Source organism: Cystoisospora suis (genome assembly GCF_002600585.1).
Source record: "Cystoisospora suis strain Wien I chromosome Unknown contig_810, whole genome shotgun sequence".
NCBI classification, from domain to species: Eukaryota; Apicomplexa; class Conoidasida; order Eucoccidiorida; family Sarcocystidae; genus Cystoisospora; species Cystoisospora suis.
Window position 1 is genome coordinate 19,692 of NW_027153611.1, and position 18,836 is coordinate 38,527.

At 48.6% G+C, this 18,836-nt stretch overlaps 2 protein-coding genes across 2 annotated transcripts; both read right to left on the bottom strand.

Moving 5' to 3' along the window:
• Positions 1-53: 53 nt before the first annotated feature.
• CSUI_001942 (uncharacterized protein) lies at positions 54-9,870 on the bottom strand. Its single transcript, XM_068062145.1, has 4 exons — positions 8,253-9,870; positions 5,564-7,483; positions 3,928-4,767; positions 54-3,360 (listed from the first exon to the last, which is right to left on the bottom strand). Exons 1-4 carry the CDS (start codon positions 9,027-9,029, stop codon positions 1,297-1,299), a joined length of 5,601 nt encoding a protein of 1,866 aa, XP_067925871.1. The 5' UTR covers positions 9,030-9,870; the 3' UTR covers positions 54-1,296.
• Positions 9,871-11,651: 1,781 nt separating this feature from the next.
• On the bottom strand, positions 11,652-18,835 carry CSUI_001943 (uncharacterized protein). Its single transcript, XM_068062146.1, has 2 exons — positions 16,583-18,835; positions 11,652-15,553 (listed from the first exon to the last, which is right to left on the bottom strand). Exons 1-2 carry the CDS (start codon positions 17,337-17,339, stop codon positions 13,470-13,472), a joined length of 2,841 nt encoding a protein of 946 aa, XP_067925872.1. The 5' UTR covers positions 17,340-18,835; the 3' UTR covers positions 11,652-13,469.
• Position 18,836: the final 1 nt, after the last annotated feature.

Below are 18,836 nucleotides of genomic sequence, written 5' to 3' on the forward strand. Positions count from 1 at the left end.
CACTAAATAGTCGCCGTGAACTAAGGTGGCGAAGGAGCATTCCTTCACTACTACCCAACTATCGCAGAGGGGTACGCCCTCAAGACACGGGCCGTACTACAACATCGGATTTATGATCACTTCGTTATCCCACCACCACGGGGGCCCGGCAAACGGAGTTTGTGCTTCAGAGAAAACTGTCAGCCTGAAAAAACCTGTTCCAGCATTTCGTTTTCTACGAACAACTGCGCTCGGGGAGACACGAGCCAAGCGAACCACCCCCTTTCTACATGCGTCACTCCTTGTCCGTAGAAGGGAAAAGAGATAAATACCACCTTGTGTACCGCGAGAATCAAAAACACTCTCTCCTGTACCGCAAAAAGGTATTCGAGGCGTTCTTCTCGGTAAGAGAATAGAAAACACCTGCCCAACTTGGGCCACAGCCAACTCTGGCCTTGCAACTGCTTCTAGGGAACGATTGAATGCGTGCGACTTCATGACCTGAACACGATTCACCCCGGCATCTCCGCTATGTGCAGATTTCCCCGAGATCTCAAGTTACGACAGCCTCCTGTCTCAAGGGGAATTCGCTATCTCTACAGAAGCGAAATCATGCTCTCGTGGGCTACGCACGTTCCGTTTCCGGTAGGGAACAACAGGAATAGTCCAGAACCGACAAAAAAACTGGACGAGAATGAATCCTGAATCCTTCCTCGTCAAGTAAAAGTTCTCCAAAGAAATCTGTCTTCCTTTCACTTTTGGCTTAGCTGGTATGTTCTTTGTACAGCCTTTCTAGCGCGGGAGGAGTTCCCCCCCTCGGCGCAAGCTTCATGCACGCGTAACTAACTAACTCGTCAGAGAGGCTAAATCTTTTCCGCCTCCGCAAAGGCTCTGTTAGTGTCATAGAACGAAGAAGAACGTCTTGGCTACGACTCTTACTGGAGCTAGTCGGCTTCAATTCATGACGAGCTATTAGAAAAGGGTTTCATAATACTCTTCTACGGGTTAACCCTGGATTTGCTCGGTTGCTTTGTGTGCTTCTCTTTCTTCACCAAGAAACTTTCAAGCTTCCTTCTGATACATCATCCTTTTTCCTTCTATAGTCGTTCTATTTTTCTCGCTTTTCTTCTAAACATCATAGTAATGCACTTCATTTGGTCTTCTCTTGAACTTACCTCTCTCCAGCACCGAATATTGTGCGTCCTTTCTTTCTTTAGCAAGATGAATTGAAAGGACACATCATTACATTAGCTAGATATATCACAGTTACTTCGACTGTATGTACATCTAGAATCTTCTCGGAACCTCCCCTTCTCTTCACCACATTTCTTCGCCGTCTTCTTCACCTTCTTCCACCCAAGTTTGCCATCGATTTGCAACGTAGCTGTCATCGTGATAAGCTCCTTCTTCATTTCCCGGAGAATTCACACCACAATGATCTGGATAGGAAGACAGCTCTCCTATAGCACCAAAAAACGGCACCTCCCATATTCGGGGTGTATGTACACTCGAGACTTCCCCTCCCGCTTCCGCCGTCATGCTGAAATTTAACCCCGGAGACACAAAACAAGGATTCTGTATCATACATCCTAGACGACCCCCACTTCTCTGAAAAGAAGGTTTCCTCTCTCCACGCGGATAAATCAACCTCTGGCTTCGATAATGATGGCGAGCTGCTTGCTTTCTATCAAACAAGAAGATGATCGAACTTGCATGCGACACCTCCTCGTCACTATCATCGCCTAATCCACTCCCTTCTCGTTTCTCTGAGACGTCATCGTCTTCAGAAGAAGAGAATGAACAAGCAAACAAAGCTGTCGTTTTCCACGTAGAGAAAAAACTCGATGGAAAGGATGGTACCGTAGGCGCAGAAAAGACTCGTCGTGCTGCGGAAGACACCTTTCTTACAAGCAAAGATTCAAGAGAAGGGGGCTTCCTATGTAAGAGAGCAGTTTTATGACAGTGATGTGAAGAAAGAGAATGTGACAGTAACTTCTTTCGACCTGTATACATAGGGGCTTCAGACGTAGTGCTCCTTGAAAGAACATTTCGAGAAAGAGGAGAAGAACAAGAAGATGTACCGTCCCATCGAGAGACGGGACAGGAAAGAGAAGAGAAAGAAGATGAAAAGAACGAAATGGGAGGAGAAGAAGAATGTTGTCTCAAACAACTAACAAGAGAAATCTCAACGAAAGGAAAGGGAAGGGACTCCAGGCGAGACATCATGCAGGAGGACGGAACAGACGGCGAAGAGGGGACTCCTGACGACAAGAGACGCAATGAATTCTTGATATGTCTCTCTCTCGAAAACAAGTTTCTGTCTCGTAGACTTAACTCTTTCTTTATTCGATTCATCAAGAAACGACGGAAACCCTCATTTCTTCTATTCTCTTCCACTGACCTTCTGCACGATAACTTCACTATCCCCCCTCCCCCGATACATGGGATAGAAAAAGGCGGTCGTCTGCCTGGAATATCTCGGTAGACCTCTGTGGAGTGCATGTCCTCTTCTCTTGATGTGAGAAAAGCTCTTCTCTTCTCGCAGAGATCTTCGGTCGTGGGGTGCACTCCAAGATGCCTTCTATTCCTGGAAACTTGTCTTGCGTCTGATCTACGAGTAGGGTTCTTATCACCTCTACACTGGCGAGACAATACAGAGGGAGAGGCGAACAGGATGAAAGGAGCCCTAGGAAGAGGAGCACAAGCAAATGACTGAAGGGATGAAGAAGAAGAAGAAAAGAAAGTGAGAAATGGAATAAGAAATCTATCTTCGTTGGAAGCGTCCATCTGCATGTGGCCTCGCTCATGATAAGAGAGCGTTTTCTTCCCCCCTATGATCATATCATCATATCCTACTCCTCTTAATCTCCACGAAGGGTAAAACATTTTCCTTCTTGTACAATTCTTCTTTTCGTCATTCCTTTCACGCTGCTCCCCCCCTCTCGTCCATCCTTCGATCTCTGAAGAGCTCTGATCACGACCAAGAAGAACACATCCATGGGGTGGGCTCGAGAAAAAGCCATGTCTGTCTTCTTCTTCTTCTTCATAGAATAACGGGGCTTGAAAAGGAAAGAAGGCCTTTAGAACGGAGTCACGTGCATGCTGAGCTAGAGATAAAGCCGTCGTATTACCCCGTCGGCCTCCTGCTGACGGAGTAGTTGCACGCCCTCTCGATGTATTCCTTACACGTGGATCGGTTTGACTAGCTGAAGAAGAAGAAGAGTTGCTTGAAAGATGCGGAAGCTCATCATCTTCTTGATTGCCTTGTTCTCCTCTTCCTTCCGGGGCACTCGGAGAAGGGTCACATCTCTCCTTCTCACCTCCGTCGGATGACGAAGAGGAAGAAAAACATTCTCTATCACTGCCGCCGTGTATCGCAGGCTGAAAGGAGACACGCAGGACATGCAGATAAGTTAAGCGGTACGGAGAAACAAGAAAGGGTGAAGGGACTCTGGAGAGCTTTGAATGCACATGAAAGAACAGGTGAGACAATGATATTTATACATACTCCCCCTTTCGCTTCTCTTCTTCACAGATAGACAGGAACTCGAAGGATATAAAGAAAACGTACACAGAAATCTCTTCAGCCAAAAAACACATCCTCGCTCCTCCACACACCATACGTGCCATATATATATATATATATATATGCATATATATAGGTGCGTATATATGCATATACGAAGATTGTTAGTACATATATATATATATATATATGTGGAGTACGGGGTGTCTACCTACACGCGTGTATGTTGTTTGGCTAGTTGAATCCTCCTCTTAGCTCTACGCGAGGATCCACTCGAGCGAACCACCAGCGAGGAAGTCTTTCATCATGTCTCTACATCATGTACACCTCTATCTTATATATCTATATAGACTTACCAGCCTATCTATCTATCTATCTACCTCTCTATATGTCTGAGATACCCCCTAGATGTCTTTCCTTACCTGATTCATGATCCCTCCTTGCCATGAGGAAGGACTTAAGGTTCTCCATCCGCCTGGCTGTCTCCGACCTTTCCCCAGCCTCTCGATCTGTGAGATGTCGGATCGAGAACCACCTTGAGAAGAAGAAGAAGAGAAAGCACTTCTATCTATCCCCCCGTTCATCACTACGACGACCCCTTCTCCCTCTGTTCTCTTCTCTCCTTCACATCTTCTCTGACTTAGTTCATGATCTCCTTCATAGCACTTTTCTCCCTTTGATATCTGTGTATCTCCTCTACTTGACTTAAGACCCCGTCCTTTCTCAGAGAGATAAGCATCACGATCTCCCGCCAGTTCATGTCTTTGAGATCTCTCGACAAGAAGACTCCGCCCGCCCCTACTCTCCGAGGAATTTCCTGTTTGTTCTCCTGGGACTGAAGAATGCTTTGCTTTAGGATTTGAGGAAATTCTCGAAGAGAGAAGATAAGTCGACAACATAAACTCGTCATCTCTCCTTCCATTAGACGCCCCCCCCGTCGCATGCAAAGTCGTGTGTTTTCTTTCTTCTTCCTCCTCTTCTTGCTGTTGTTGGTACTGCATGCGCGCCAAATGAAGAAGCTCTTCAACTTCCGCCTTCAAATCTGCGAGAAACTCTTGAGGGGGGAGACGAAATTGTGTCGCAAGAGTCGGTGGAGAGAAAGACGAAGAAGAACATGAAGAAGATGAAGAGGAAGAGGAGGAAGAAGACGAAGAGGATGAGCTTGAAATAGCCGAAGAAGTCGAAGAAGGTAATAGAGGGATCAGAACTGGCACACTACTGCTGCTTAATGTCGCTCTGTATTGGATAGCTTTCTCGCCTTGCTGTAGGCAAAGTATGCATAGAGAGAGAGACACCATCTCTCTATCGTTCTATATAGAAGTAGAGGGGGGAGTTTATATCGGCTAAGGGATGGTGTATCGGAAGTAAGTTATACGTAACCTATATGCATGTCTCGACCTTGATTTAGAATAGAGCAAGACTAACGTTGAAGAAGAGGACAACCTAGGGATAGAGATACACACCCCCAGTCTTCCATGACACCGCTAAAGGACTTCATGTATATATATATATATATGTATAGCTGTTTTGTATACGTTCAGATAGGTGTATGTGTACGTCTGTTCGTGTATACAGGAGACGTGGACAAGCAAGCAAGAGAGTCTGTCTCAACAGACATATAGAGAGAGAGAGACAGACAGACAGATATATGGATAAAGACGTACTCGTATGTATGTATATACACACGTATACGGTTCATAGAGACTAGGAAAGCTGGAAGACGACATAGACTCTAAAAGTTCTTGCAAAAGGTGGTCTAGAGATATGCGCTGATTCATGTGTGCATGCGCATGCAAGGGGAGGTATATATATATATATATATACAGAATGCAATGCATTCACACACGACGTACGTAGCATGTGCGAGTTGAGATATACTAGTAATCGCACGTGAAAGACATGCACATACATACCCCCTAAACATATCCATAAGAGATATTCATACAGGTATAACAAAGCATACATGTATCTTCTGAGTATCCATGCATATACTAGAGGCACGCACCTATACACACACGCATATATATACACAATACCGATATAGATGTCTATTTGTACCCGTATTTGAGCTTGGGCTTCCTCTTTCTTTCTTCTTTCTCGATTGGCTTCTCTTTGCGCGGCATCTCTCTTTCTTCTTTCTCTTTCTAACTCAGTGAGAGCCCGCTGAAGTTCTTCTCCCTGTTGCATGCATAGTAGATTAAGCGAATCCAATTGAGCGGCAATGCGTTCTAGCTGTCTCTCCCTCAATGCCAAGACAGTCGCAGCGGAAGAAGGAGAAGGCAAACTTGGAGAAGATGACGAACTTCCCGACCCACCCCCCCCCTGCTCCCGGTCTTCACGAGAAGCGGCAGATTCGGAAGGACCTAGATCACCTCCTACCATCGACGTGTGACTATGAGATTTTGCTTCGTCTCCTTTTTCAACTTGATTCGAGGGCAAGAGAGAAGACAAAGAAGAAGATGAAGATATGCCAGGAGGCGAAGTCCCTGTTATGGAGACAGTCGCATGCATGGCCTGTTGACGTCTGACTACTCCTGGATGAGAGGCAAGATCTCCTCCTTCTATCGATTTCTCCGTATCTTCCTTGCCTTGACCATTTTCATCTTTCTTACTTGTACAGTGGCTATGGGTCGTCTCTGAAGGTGTTGGAGATGAAGAGATAGCTAAAGAGGTCAAGGCAGATAAAGACGCGTACTTACTGTAAGACGTACTCGAGAGAGGAGATCGAGGAGGCTGCGCACTCGATGAGACTCCGGAGGAGGCTGTATCACAAGAAGAAGAAGAAGAAAAACTCCCTGGAAGAAGAGAAAGAGAAGAATAGACAACGGATGTGAATGACGTCGCAGACGCCCAAGCAGAAGAAGAAGAAGTTGTCGTCGTGGTAGGACAACCTGCTAAACCCCCTCCGCTGGTCCCACCTGATGTATCTGGTGACGCTGTAGAGCAGGATGACGACGATGGAGAAGGCGTATTTGTCTCGAATTCATTCAGAGGTATCTTTTCGCTCGATTCTTCTTTGAGAGGAGTCGAAGTAAGAGGGGGTTTCATACCATCTCTCTTCTCCTGTCTTTCTCCTGAAGAAGACGTCTCATTCATCGATTCTCCTTCTGTTTCCGGGCTCAACGGATGAGGGGAAGGACTCTCGGATGTGTGGTCTTTCTTTTCTTCGCCTGAGTCTTCTTGATGTCTTGCAGACACCCCCTCTCCATCATCTTCGTGGCTGTTCATACCTATACCCCCCTCGGCTAATTGATCTTCTTCTTCTTCATTCTTTCCTTCATTCTCCCCTCTCACCCCCTCTCTTTCTTCTTTCCTATCCTTCGTCTCCTCTTCATTCCCTTCCCCAGATATCGTCATTACTTCATCATGATGTCTTATCCCTTCACTCTTCTTCTCTTTCTCTTCCTCTTCTTCTAGTGTCTCACGAGTGCTCGTATCTCTCTCCTCGCCGTTGTCGCCATCCTCTTCAACCCTTCGATGTTCGCGAAGCTCCCTATCATCTACATGCGCCGCCTGTCGTCCAGGTGAAGAGAGAACAGCTCCAAGCTCATGCCCTAGTGGTCTCTTGGTATCTCCTTGTTGTTCTTCTTCTCTCTCTTTCTCGTCTCTCTCAACGTGATCTTCCCCGGAAGAACGAGAGTGAGAAGAAGAGCATGCACTCTTATCATCTCCGTGAGGAGGCTGAGACCTTTTTCGATGCGTCGCGGAAAATTGTCGGGCTGCTTTCTCCATCAACCCAATCTGACGCTCGCGTAAGGCCAGCTGCTCTTGGAGATGCTGAAGATTAAGCTCTAGGACTTGAACTAATTCATCTCTTCTCTCCACATCACCCTTCAACTTGGCGACAACCTTGTGAAGTTGCTCCTCCAAAAACGCCGTCCGATCGCATGCAAAGACGACTCGAAGTTCAGCTGTCTGGCGAGCTTCTGTCTCTGAAGCGAGACGCTCTTCAAGTGCTTTAACGCGTAAGAGATAATACTAAGAAGAAAGAAAGAGTGAGAAAGAAAGAAAGAGAGAGAGAGAAGGAAGAGAGAGAAAGAAAGAGTGAGAGAGAAAGAAAGAGTGAGAAAGAAAGAGAGAGAGGAGTATCACCATCAGCTTAGAAACGGGATCGGAGGCTGTCGAAAAAGGAAGCCTCAAGAGAGATATCAGGATGTTCCTATCTAATGTCCTATAGGTAATGTCAGCAGACGCACAATACGATCGGGAGAGTGTTTGAAAAGAACAAGGAGTCTTGAGAAGGTCGGCTTTGCTCCCGAGGAATAGCTAACGAAAGAAAGAAGAAAGGAACAGTCACTAGAAAGAGAGGAATGAAATAGACTCCATAGGGAAGTACCCCAGAAGATATACAGGAGACACGATGCTATCTGAAGACGATAGGAAGCGGAGCAGCAAGAGAAGAAGAGAAGACAAGAGAGAGTGAGAGAGATAGGAAGAATGTGACTGGCAAGTATAGAGGAAAGGTGTGAGACACAAGCATCGACCAGGGAAGTGAGAAGCGCCAAGACTTCGAAGATATCGAGAGATGAACCTTCGGGAGAAAGAGAGAAACGCCCCTACCTTCATTATACCCCTGTAGGAAGAGCGAAAGGACTCCTCGGCTCAACGCACTCCATGGATATAGATACCTATCTACGTATATATATATATAGAGAGAGATACATGTATCATAACGTGTATAGGTATCTCTACATGCCTCGTGACTCCAGACAACATAAGGAAGAGACAACTATGAAGGAGGCCTGACCTGTTTTAACGCCTCTAGGGTTTGCTGGAAGGCATAGAATTCCTCGATAAGCTGAAGTAGACGATAGCGAACGGCTGCACCCTCATTTTGATGTGGCTGAGACACTCCCCCCCTAGTAGAAGAAGCAGTAGCAAGAGGTCCTCCAACAGGAGACAAAGTAAAACACGAAGATGAAGAAGAGACAGGTGAAGCATCAGAGGAGAAAGACGGAGAGCCAGCTAACACCTGACCTCCCCCCGATGAGAATCCGCTACTCGTAGTACTACCTGCCTCGGGTCCTATGATGGAAGCTTGCTGCTGTGCGGCAGTTCCAGAGGGCGGGGAAGACGAGGGAGACGGAGACAAGAGAGATGAAGAGGAAAAGGTTGCAGACGAGAAGGAGGAAGAAGAAAAGGATGGCGAAGAAGATGCTGGAGAAAAATGCTCGCTCGCATCCCCTAGGGGGAGAACCACCCCGGGAGCCCTGCTGTCCTCTTCATTTAGAGGCTTCGGCAGGGTCACATGCAAAGGTTTTTCAAGAGAAGATGGTTGCGGAGAGACGTCACGCGAAGAGGCAGAAGGAGAAGAAGTAGAAGACCCTGATAAAGAAGAAAGAGAAGAAGCGGATGCGGGGGGAGCAGAAGGACGTTCATCGATAGAAGACGACATGCCACGTCCCCCTACAGAGGGGTAGGCATGACCTTCATCGCGCTCGTCTGGGGCACCTGAAGGCTGAAGATGACTTGATCCTATCGGATCCATTGCATGCTTTTCGACTTGTGACGCCGAAGCTTCCATCGTGTGAGAACAGGTTGCTGGAGCCTCACTGGACTATGCGGCCCGGGAGGCGCAACCTTGGCTTCTCCCATGAATAAGAACCGCCCTTGCTACGATCAGGAGACCAACGAAGCGGTATTCTAGAAGGACATGTGGTCGTGTTAACAGGAAAAGCTTACTCAAGTTCCTGCATATGAATGACGATGTGTGTGAGAAGCGCTTTCACAGCTATGGGCCACCGGGGCTCAGTAGCAGCTGGAGGACTGGAGAGAAGAAGTGTGGTAAAAAGTCTAGCTAAACAACAAAACTACACGCACGTAAAAGGGTGTAGGGAGGGGTAGCTGCGAATCAAGAATCCGAGAGTTATCAAGACTATTCTCGTGCGCTGTGCGGAGACGCTAGCGCAGGCAAGGACGGTAAAAGTTAGCTTGTGTCGCTTGCCGCGAAAAGTTCGAAGAGCTCGTGAACAAAAACCGACGTTCTCACGCGAGATGAGCAAACTTGCGACAGGAAAAAGACAGGCGCCAACGGATTGGATCCTCTTGCCTCGAGCCGGCGGCTGCGCGGTGCCTGGGAGCAAGGCGCAGCTGCTGCGGAGACTCGCCCAATGTCATGGCGAACTCACGGAGAAAAGAAATGCTGTGTGAAACTCAACCCAACACTCCTTCTTTTGTTTGCACCTACCTTAGTGGAAACTCGATACGCCGAGTAAAAAAAACAAAAGCGACCGGGTAAGACACACTAAACACGAGGCGTACACGGAGAGCAACAGACACATACAGCCGGACAGTGAGACTTTGATGGTAGGGGCACAGGCAAAAAAGTCACAAAGAGGGAGCTTCCCCAGTGAATGCCGGAGGCGTGAACCCGATAAGTGAGAAGTAGAGGCAGCTAAACGGGGGAAAGTAGACTCAACCGGCTTCACTTGGACAGAGGCCGGTTGTAGCTCACTCCCCCCAGCCGCCTCTGTTGACGATCTATTCTTGCATGCGACACCAACTCACGGGTTTCACACTACCCTAGAGGAGCTAAGCAGATTCGGTCCGTTCTCTGTCGACCTGTCCGAGGGAGTCTACTCGAGCTGGCTCGTGTGTTCCAATGAGTTACGTAGCACCCAGATCTATCTCTTCTTATTGTCGAGGCCTAAGTGGTAATTTCTTCATAGCCGCCCTCCGCCCGCTGACAGGGCCTTGATCCAGGGCTACATCGCTTCCGTGTGCGAGCCGGAGACCCACGTGAACAAGCATTAGGTACTATGAAGCAGTCCAGTCGCGAGTTTCACAGTGTGCTGTGGTTCTAATGCTGCTTGCTGCTGGTCCTTCTACGACTGAGTAAGGCTGAAGCAGTGCGTTAGTGAGTCTGCTGCTAGAGCTGAGTTCCCCATGTGCACTGGGCGCATCTAGCCTTGCAGTTATTCTATTTGAGAGACGGGTGTTTGAACGTAGAGCTATCTAGAGGTTGTTCTGCAGCTCCAGCTGGGCATCATGAAAATACAGTCCAGTCAGCATTTTAGGACCACTGAAAAGAACCTGTACCCCTACACGAAATGATAGGGACGACAGCTTGGTTTCTGCGACCGGGGCGGTACAGGGGGGCGCACGCTCCCCATCCAGTGCCCGGAACCCGCGCGACTCACCTTGTCGCTGAATTTTTCCGGACCTCCACAGTCGATCCTGTAACCCGCCTCCCCCTTTGTCTAACGTGAACTGCAAGCCAAAAGCGGCCCTCCAGTGCCCCACCCGAGTGTGCAGGGCAAGTGCCGTAACGCGAAGAGCGCAACTTCTTACATCCGACGCACTGTAAACTGAATCAGACGCAAGCACGTCCCCTCTCAGAGGCCGTTTCACAGGCTGGTTCTGCGCAGGGTGTGGTCGGCCACTGGCCGCTGCAATATGGTGGTACATTCGTCGCTAAGGTGCCCGGCTTCCGTATTGTAACACTGCAAAAGAAGCAGCTCGAGACGAAAGGCACCGTCCCTGGTTTGCCTGCTGTAGTGGACTGACCTTCACATCATTCCCAGAGCCTGCGATATGAAGTCACTAATTGGTTTGCTGCGCTCTGCTACTCTACAAGACGAAGAAGGCGACGGTACTGAGCTCAGTGAAGGAGTCGGCCAAATGTAGCAGTATAGCGCGATACGCCCGGGTAGAGAGACCGAGATTAGTCAGAAGACGCGGTCGTTTTCCTTGCCAGTCTCAAATGTCCTTCTGTCAAACCACACCAAAGAAATGGCCTGACAGTTGTACCCAAGGTGGCTAGCCCTCACCGCTAGCCCTCTCCACCGCTCCGAGTGTTCGCTTCTCGCGTCGCCGGTGTCGATCCTGCCGGCGGGAACCCAGTAGCCCAGTGGAAGTACGTGGATACATGATCCTGGAGGTGGTGTTGAATGGTTGTCAGCGACGCATCACTGATGTATTTCCCCGGGAGGTAATGCGCCGTCGACAACCTGACAGTCACTATCATGACTCGAGAGACCACCTGTCTGTCTTAACGTGACAGGGTGCGCTTCGACAGGAGTGTTAAGCAGCCGACAGCGTGCCCGTCACTATTACTACTAGGAAGATCATCCGTGATTTTCGACTACGACCCGATATCTCCGCAGAGATGCAGGTTACCGACTGAATTGACAAGTGCTCACAATGTCTGCAAGTTCGCTCATTCTTCAAGTCCTCGCTAAAATCGCACAATGCCTTGTGTCTCGCGACAGCGCCGCCCTGGTCGCCTTCGCAGACCGCATTCCACCATTTCTACACATCTGCCCCGTTCCTTGTGCGGAATTAGCAAAAAAAGTTGACACGTTGAAAAAACTCTATACAAGCACGTAGAAGTGGACGTTTTACGTCTCGGCCACAGGTTAATACCCTCGGCTGCACCTCTTCTGATTGCCCATAGACAAAGGAAGCACGTCCTCAAAGACCCTGACCTGCATCGGTTTTCCCTATTCAATCTATTCATACCATCTGGCTTCCCGATGACACAGAGGGAGAGAACACACTGTGCACAGCAAAGCTACTACGCTGCTAAAGTAAGAAAAAAAGCACTTCGCCTCAAGGGCTGAACAGGTATTCGCTTTCTGCGGGCCTTCGGAAAGGCCTCCACTTGACGTGTAAAGAGCAAGATCCCGCGAAAAGGGAAAAGAAGGGGACAAATTGTCTGCGCTGACCCTTATGAGGCCAAGCAGGGACAGGGACTACTCTTCTTTTCACTTTTACAGAAAAAACAACCCCGGGGGCTTCATTCCTTGCTTCTTTGAGAGGGTACAGGATGACACTGTCCGTTTTCAGGAGATCTAACATCCAGTGCTATGCAGCAATGGAAGAAAATGACGCTACAACACACACCCCTGAGGATCTCCGTTAGTCTTGTGCCCTAAACCATTTCAAAAGAGACTGAGAAACACACACACTGACTGGATCGTGGCTGTTTGTTGTGTAGGAGAATTTTGACAGACTTTCTGCTACGTTGCAAATCTAAGTTTTCCACATACATCTCCCTCCTGAGAGCTTATGTGGCGCGTCTTGATTAAGAGGCAACTCTCGAACAACCATGTGTATGTATGTTTGGAGATCTAGCGATGAGTTAGTGACCCCGGGACCACTAAGGATCTCCCATCTGCTGAAGTATCATTGGGTGAATCTCCGGCATCCATTAAGCTGCGCCGTAGTGCAACTGCGCTCAATTTTCTTCGCAGTTCGCCAATTAATGCCTTCGCTTGACTATCTCCGCTTATAGCCTGTTCAAGCGAAGCCTCTTCAGGGATCCAGAAGATCCGCCACATAGCTGATTCGCTCTGACGGCCCTTACAGATAAGATCACCCACGGCACTTCCCCAATATACACCCGTCCCTATAGGTCTTTCATCACTTATGAGGACATCAAGCACCCCCGGACCTAGCAGTCTCATTTTTCTGACGGTCTCCTCTGTTGGTCTTGCGAGATGACTCTCTTTCTCATTCTTTGCCGATGTTCGGCCTTTTCCCCGCCCTGAGGATAACCCTCTCCTAGGTAACGGACTATTCCCACGAGATGTCGTGTCAGTTCCTCCAAGCCCTGTTTTCTGCTGTCCTTCTACTTCCTTACATGCACCTCCCTCATCCATTTCACTGTTACGAAGCCGGAGAAATATAAAGCATTCACACCATCCATCGCGTGAATCTAAGCTATCAGTGTAATGCGAGTCTTTTGATGCAATTGTTTGATCTCCTTGTTGATCGCTAATCGACCTTTTCTCTATGCCAGGTGGACCAACACTGCGTGGAAGTGGTATTGGCCGGAATGGGGACGTCGAGAGGCTACCTCCTGAAGTTTTGCTTGGCTGTTCAGAAGAATAAGACTTTTCTTGTAAACATGGTGTAGAATGCCGAGAAGAACCTGTCTTCAATCCTGATGTATTATTACTATGATTATTCCTCCCAATTGATCCTCCTAAAAGTAACGTTTTCTTCTTCATCTTTGATCCTTTCAAGGGTTGAGGCGTCCCTCCGGGAGTCTCTGACTCCGTCGATTCACCCGAGCATGGCTGCTGCTGCTGTTTCTCTTCCAAATCAGAAGAGTGCATTTTCTCTCCTCTTTGTCGATTCTTTGATTTGTTCTTTTCCAAGGAGTTCTCCCCCCCTGCCTTTGACCCATGAGAAGAAAACCCAGAAGATGATCTTCCCCCCCCCCACTGCCAAGTGAATNNTAAGCTTGTCTTATCCTTGTCTTGTTTAAGATCGAAGTCTTTGATACCCCCCGACCATGATTCTCAGTCGGAGAATTGCACCGTGCCTTCACGCTGCTAGCGACAAGAAGACGAATCCAAATCCCTAAAACTCCTGGTCCTACGGCCCATTGAGAAGATCGATTCTTGTCGTCTCCTTTTCTTGCTCCCCCCCCCTCTTGAGTCTCTTCATTAAGCCCTTCTAATTTCTGTTCTGTGTGGCTTTCTTTACTGCTGTCACAAAAAGCATTCGGTTTGCCATCCCGAGAGAAAAGACTCCGTCGACTTTCATTCTTCTTAGAGACAGATGGGGGGGGCTCCTGATTGAAGGCATCATCTGACTCGAGGTTGCTTTTAGGATCTGCTTCTGATGTGACTATTCTTGCTGCAGCTTCTTCAAGACCAGGGAGACGAGTGGCCCCTGCAATACTCATCCCTCGAAGAATACTTTTCTTTGTTGTCTCTTCATCTTTCTCTTCGGAATCTGAAGGATTTCCAAAGTCCTCTAATGACCATATCTTCGTCGTTTGTGGATCTTCCTTAAGAAGAGAAGCTATCATATCAAGACATGGAAAAAGCTCGGGTTTCTTCTCTTTCGCTAACATCATGAGACCTAACTGTTGTATGACCTGACGTCCTATCTCACGTTTCTGTGCTAGATGCGCTTCCCCCGTTGAAGCCGGCATGGGATATGCCGAAGGTAAATACTTTGGAGGGAGGCGCCCATCATCTCCACTCCCCCCTATGATCTTCTTCTCCACCATTACACGAGCTAAGTCACGTGCTTCTTGGAGTCTTCTCATAGCCATAGCTTCGTCTGGAGATAGAGGTGCTGCTGGAGAGCGCTTGTGGCCGAGTAAAGCGGAATCTTGTACACGTCGTATAAAACGGGAAAAGTGTGAAGGGGATTTCTTGGATTGCGGTGGAGAACCTCCTGCGACTTGAGAAGAAGATGCCATAGGTGCTTTCAACATGAGGTTCTCAATACTTGACGATCTTCTTGACACCGATTCTTCTAATCGACCTCGAGCTGCCCCTGCCTCTCCAGGAGATGAACGCTTCGGTTCATATGTACGAGGTTCTTGAGATTCTTCCCCCAATTTTGGAGAGCTGCCATCTGTTAGACATGTCGTCGCGCTTTGAAGCAGAGGTGGTGGGGATGAGGGGGGGAGAACGGAGGGTACCGTAGCTCTCTTCCTATCTGAGATTTTCCCCGCTTCGTTCTCTCCTTTCTTTGTTGAACCTCGAGCTGAAAAACTTCTCCATCCAAATACCGCAGCTAAATCTTTCACAAGTCCTTCACGGATCACAGGTTGTTGTCGTACAGGCACACTATGGCATCGATCCCCCCCTTCGGATCGCGGACTTCCCGAGTTGATGTTTCTCTCAGAAGACTTCTGAGAAGGGCTCATCCTATGATCAACACAACTATCTCTCTCTCCCTCTCCAGGAGGTTGTCGTCGTGGCGGGGGCGTCGGTGTAGGTGAATGGGTGGGACTGCGGGGAGCGGGAGTCGTTGCTCTTGCTCTTTCTTTCTTCTCTGACTTAGGTAACCATGGAAGAAGGGGGCTCTGCCTCATTCTCCCTGGGACATCCGTCCTTTTAACGAGCTCAGCAAGATATGGACTGAAGAGTTGAAACATCACCCGCTCTAAGACCCACTCGCCGAGACGGGCTGCTAAGAGGCAATCCACCTTGAAGAGAAGCCCTGTGTGGACATCGTTATATGAAGATGTGGGACTATTGTTGATACGAAACATGAGAAGCTGTTCTAGACTTAAATGGGGCAAATCTCCTTGAATCGATGAGACGTCGATCGGGAGTAACTGATGGAGCGATACTCTTCCTATTGTCAAGACAAAGAAATCCAAGAAAGAAAAAGAACACAAGAAGAAAGTTACAAAAAGGAAGAATCTGATAAAACACATCAAGAACAACGAACCGACAACATACACTTCACGAGCAGGGAAAGGAATGCATGCTAATGGTAGAACGGGCCACCCCAACCGTCATGGTTAGAAACATCACCCGCATACCACCTCGTGCTGTCGGGACATGCAAGCAGAAGGTCTCTTAGATAGAGATTCAGTGGGAGTCTTCTCATGTAGAAAGCTTCTTAAAGAATTCAAAGAAAGAAAGGAACGTTGAACCTCCTCTATCTTAGGACCAGAGAAAGCAGCAAAAAAGAAAAAATATTCTAGGGGAAACCCCCCCCCCGACCGAAAACAAGACAAGACACAAAGAGCATCCGCCTTCCTCGTAACTACACACCGCCTGGGTAATTCTATAGGCCTCTCACCAATGGCTGGATGGATCGTCACTATGCAAACACAAGAACTTCAATATGTACCTCAGCCAGCTCTCTACCTAACTCATATCCCCCCATGGACACCTCATTCATTCATTCATTCTCGCAGCATGAGGACATGAAAATCTTGGGGAGATGCTTCATTAAGAAACAGGATATGCCGGATAGTTAACACGTCACTTGAAAGAGTCACTTCCCGAATGATAAATACAAGAAGACAGACCAAGAAAGGAATGGTCGCTACATACAAAGCGAGCAAGTCATACACCAGACAGGAAGACGTTTACATGTGCTAGATAGCATGTTATAAACTCCAACTGGCCTAAGTAGGGACAAACGAAAGAAAAGCACAAGAAACCCGCCTTGTATCCATTCCTTTCTCGGTCTGTCTTCTTTTACTTATCATTCTTGAAGTGACTCTTCTAAACGACGTCAGGATCGGAGGGACAAGACATGTTGAATGAGGCTTGTCTTTGTTTCGAAGAGATAGATAGATGAATGGTCCATTGGCGAGTCATCGAGGTGTATCTTATCTATGATGATGCTGATAGGCTGTGGTGAGCTTACCCATCATAACGGAGCCTAAGAGTCTTCGAGAACGGATAGTATCCGGTAAGACTTCTAGGGCTTCGATATCCTTTCGAGCTGTTTCAGGTGGTTGAAGTCGATCCCAATCGGCTGGGCTAACTCGAGCACGACGAAAGAGAGCAATGTTTCCAATTCCATCAAGAAGAAGAGCGACAAGGAGTCCCTTCTTCATGACATTCACCTCGCTTACCGACATTAAATTACACACCGGGGAGCTACGTGCGGTTGTATCTAGAATCTTGCTACCTTTTCTTGTCAAACTTCGTGTACTTTCCTTATCGAAAGAATCGGAGCTTAACTCTGTCTGTATTAACTTGACCTCCTGTACAATCTTTCCGCTGGGAGTCCGAGTATATCCTTCTGGTAAAGCTACATGAGGAGGGAAAGAGCCACGTAACTGACCAGCTGCGACAGGCTCTCTCGTAACGAGATCCGCTCCAATAGGAGGGGGCTTCCATCGTCGACCAGAGTATGCTCTCTTGGCATCAAGAGAATGAGCCGCGAGAACACGTGCAACCCCAGGGACACAAGGTGGCTTTTTTTTAGGTGTATCTTTCATGACAGGCTTCGATGGCTTCATCCATATCCTGTCAGGAAGAGGCCAACTCACAACATCTTCGTCTCCTACATTCCTCCCAAGTTCTCCATTACGGAGATCCAGATGTCTATGTAGTCCAGTATAACTCGGAAGAGGTTCAACAGGACCACTCGGGCCGTGAGCAGTGAAAGAAGGCATCGTCACCAGGAACTTTCTAGACCAACAACCCACTCGAACTAGGTAACAATGACGACACAGGGGAAATCGGGGGGGGGGGAGAAGGAAGAGGACAGTGGTTCAGAAATCTTGTATTGGCCCTGGTAGAGCTCACACATACCAAGCATGGAACAACTTCACGAGAGACCGGCAAACCGCGGCCACAGAGAAGCAAAGTTGACTACCAGAAAAGGGTCGGTACACCAGCAGCTGAACGCGGATTCCTCCGACACGACAGACACCACCATTCAAAGTAGTCAGCCGCTCAGTGGCCTAGGGACTGGTGGAAAAACTTGTGAAATGCAGGAACACGTCGCTAGAGAAGTCCAAGAGGGGGAGCCGGTGGTGAGTCAAGCAGCTAACGGCCTTCCACTTTCCCGCGCTATCCACATGGAGCGTGAAACAAAGAATGTTCAATTGTGGACAGCTGTCCTTTCAAGAAAAACGGGAGAAGTGTGCGGCAGGGGGGCGAACTCTAAACTCTGGAGCATTCGCCGTCCGGAGTGGTGGAGTGCGACAACCACAGTCGTCGGCTGCGCAAGGGGAAACAGAAGATGGGAGCAACCGCAAAAAAGCTCGAGATGAGCAGATTAGGGAGGTTTAGTCGGCAAAATTGGCTGGCCGGAGGTCACCGTCGCGGCCAGCATCGTTCTCCGCGTGGCGGGCGGAACGAGGAATTCGCGTGGCGCAGGAGCCTGGACCCGCCGCATCGCCTGATATCTCTGGCAGCTCGGACGCTAAAAGCTAACGAGTCCAAAAACCTCGACCATCAGCCATAGCGATCGGAGCCAAAGAGAGAAATGAACTAACAACAGCCCCAATACTATGTAGGTGTCTTTCCGTCTGACCGGCCGCCTGCCTACGAAGACCCTGTGAGAAAACGAGTTCCTCCAAACGCCTTTCACACCGTCACAACCACAAAGAGAAAAAGTTTGTCAAGAATCACCTACTGCAGCTCAAATCAAGCGCGGCGCCAGCCGCTTGCCCGCGAGCAATCCTTCGCGTGCAGAGCAGAATTCGCTAACTGAGTCACATGCATGAAGTTAGCTAAAGTCCGGAAAACGTCACCTGCAACGGTTAGCACCTCCAGGCAGTCCAAATCTTGTCGACTCCGCACGCGTAGCCGTTCTCTCGGCCACGGCTGCAAAACCTAAAGCGTTTCCTCTGTCGATGGGGGAAATGCCGACGGTGTCATGCAATCCGGTCCCCACCCGCGCTCGAGTATTCGAGCCAGTGGGCAGTAGTCGGTCACCCGCCGCCGTGTAGTTAGTGTTTCCATCGCTGACTAAGCAGGCATGTCAGCTCCGAAATTCCGAGGCACTTTTTTGCCGGCATATGCAGTCTCGGAGACTCGGGCAAACAGAGAACATAGTTATGCTCTCAACTTGTAGGAGATGTCTGAAAGCGAAGATCGCGGGCGGTGCCCGTCCACGCCGACGTCCTTCCTGGAGGTCTTGGACACGGGGTCACTCAGCAGTA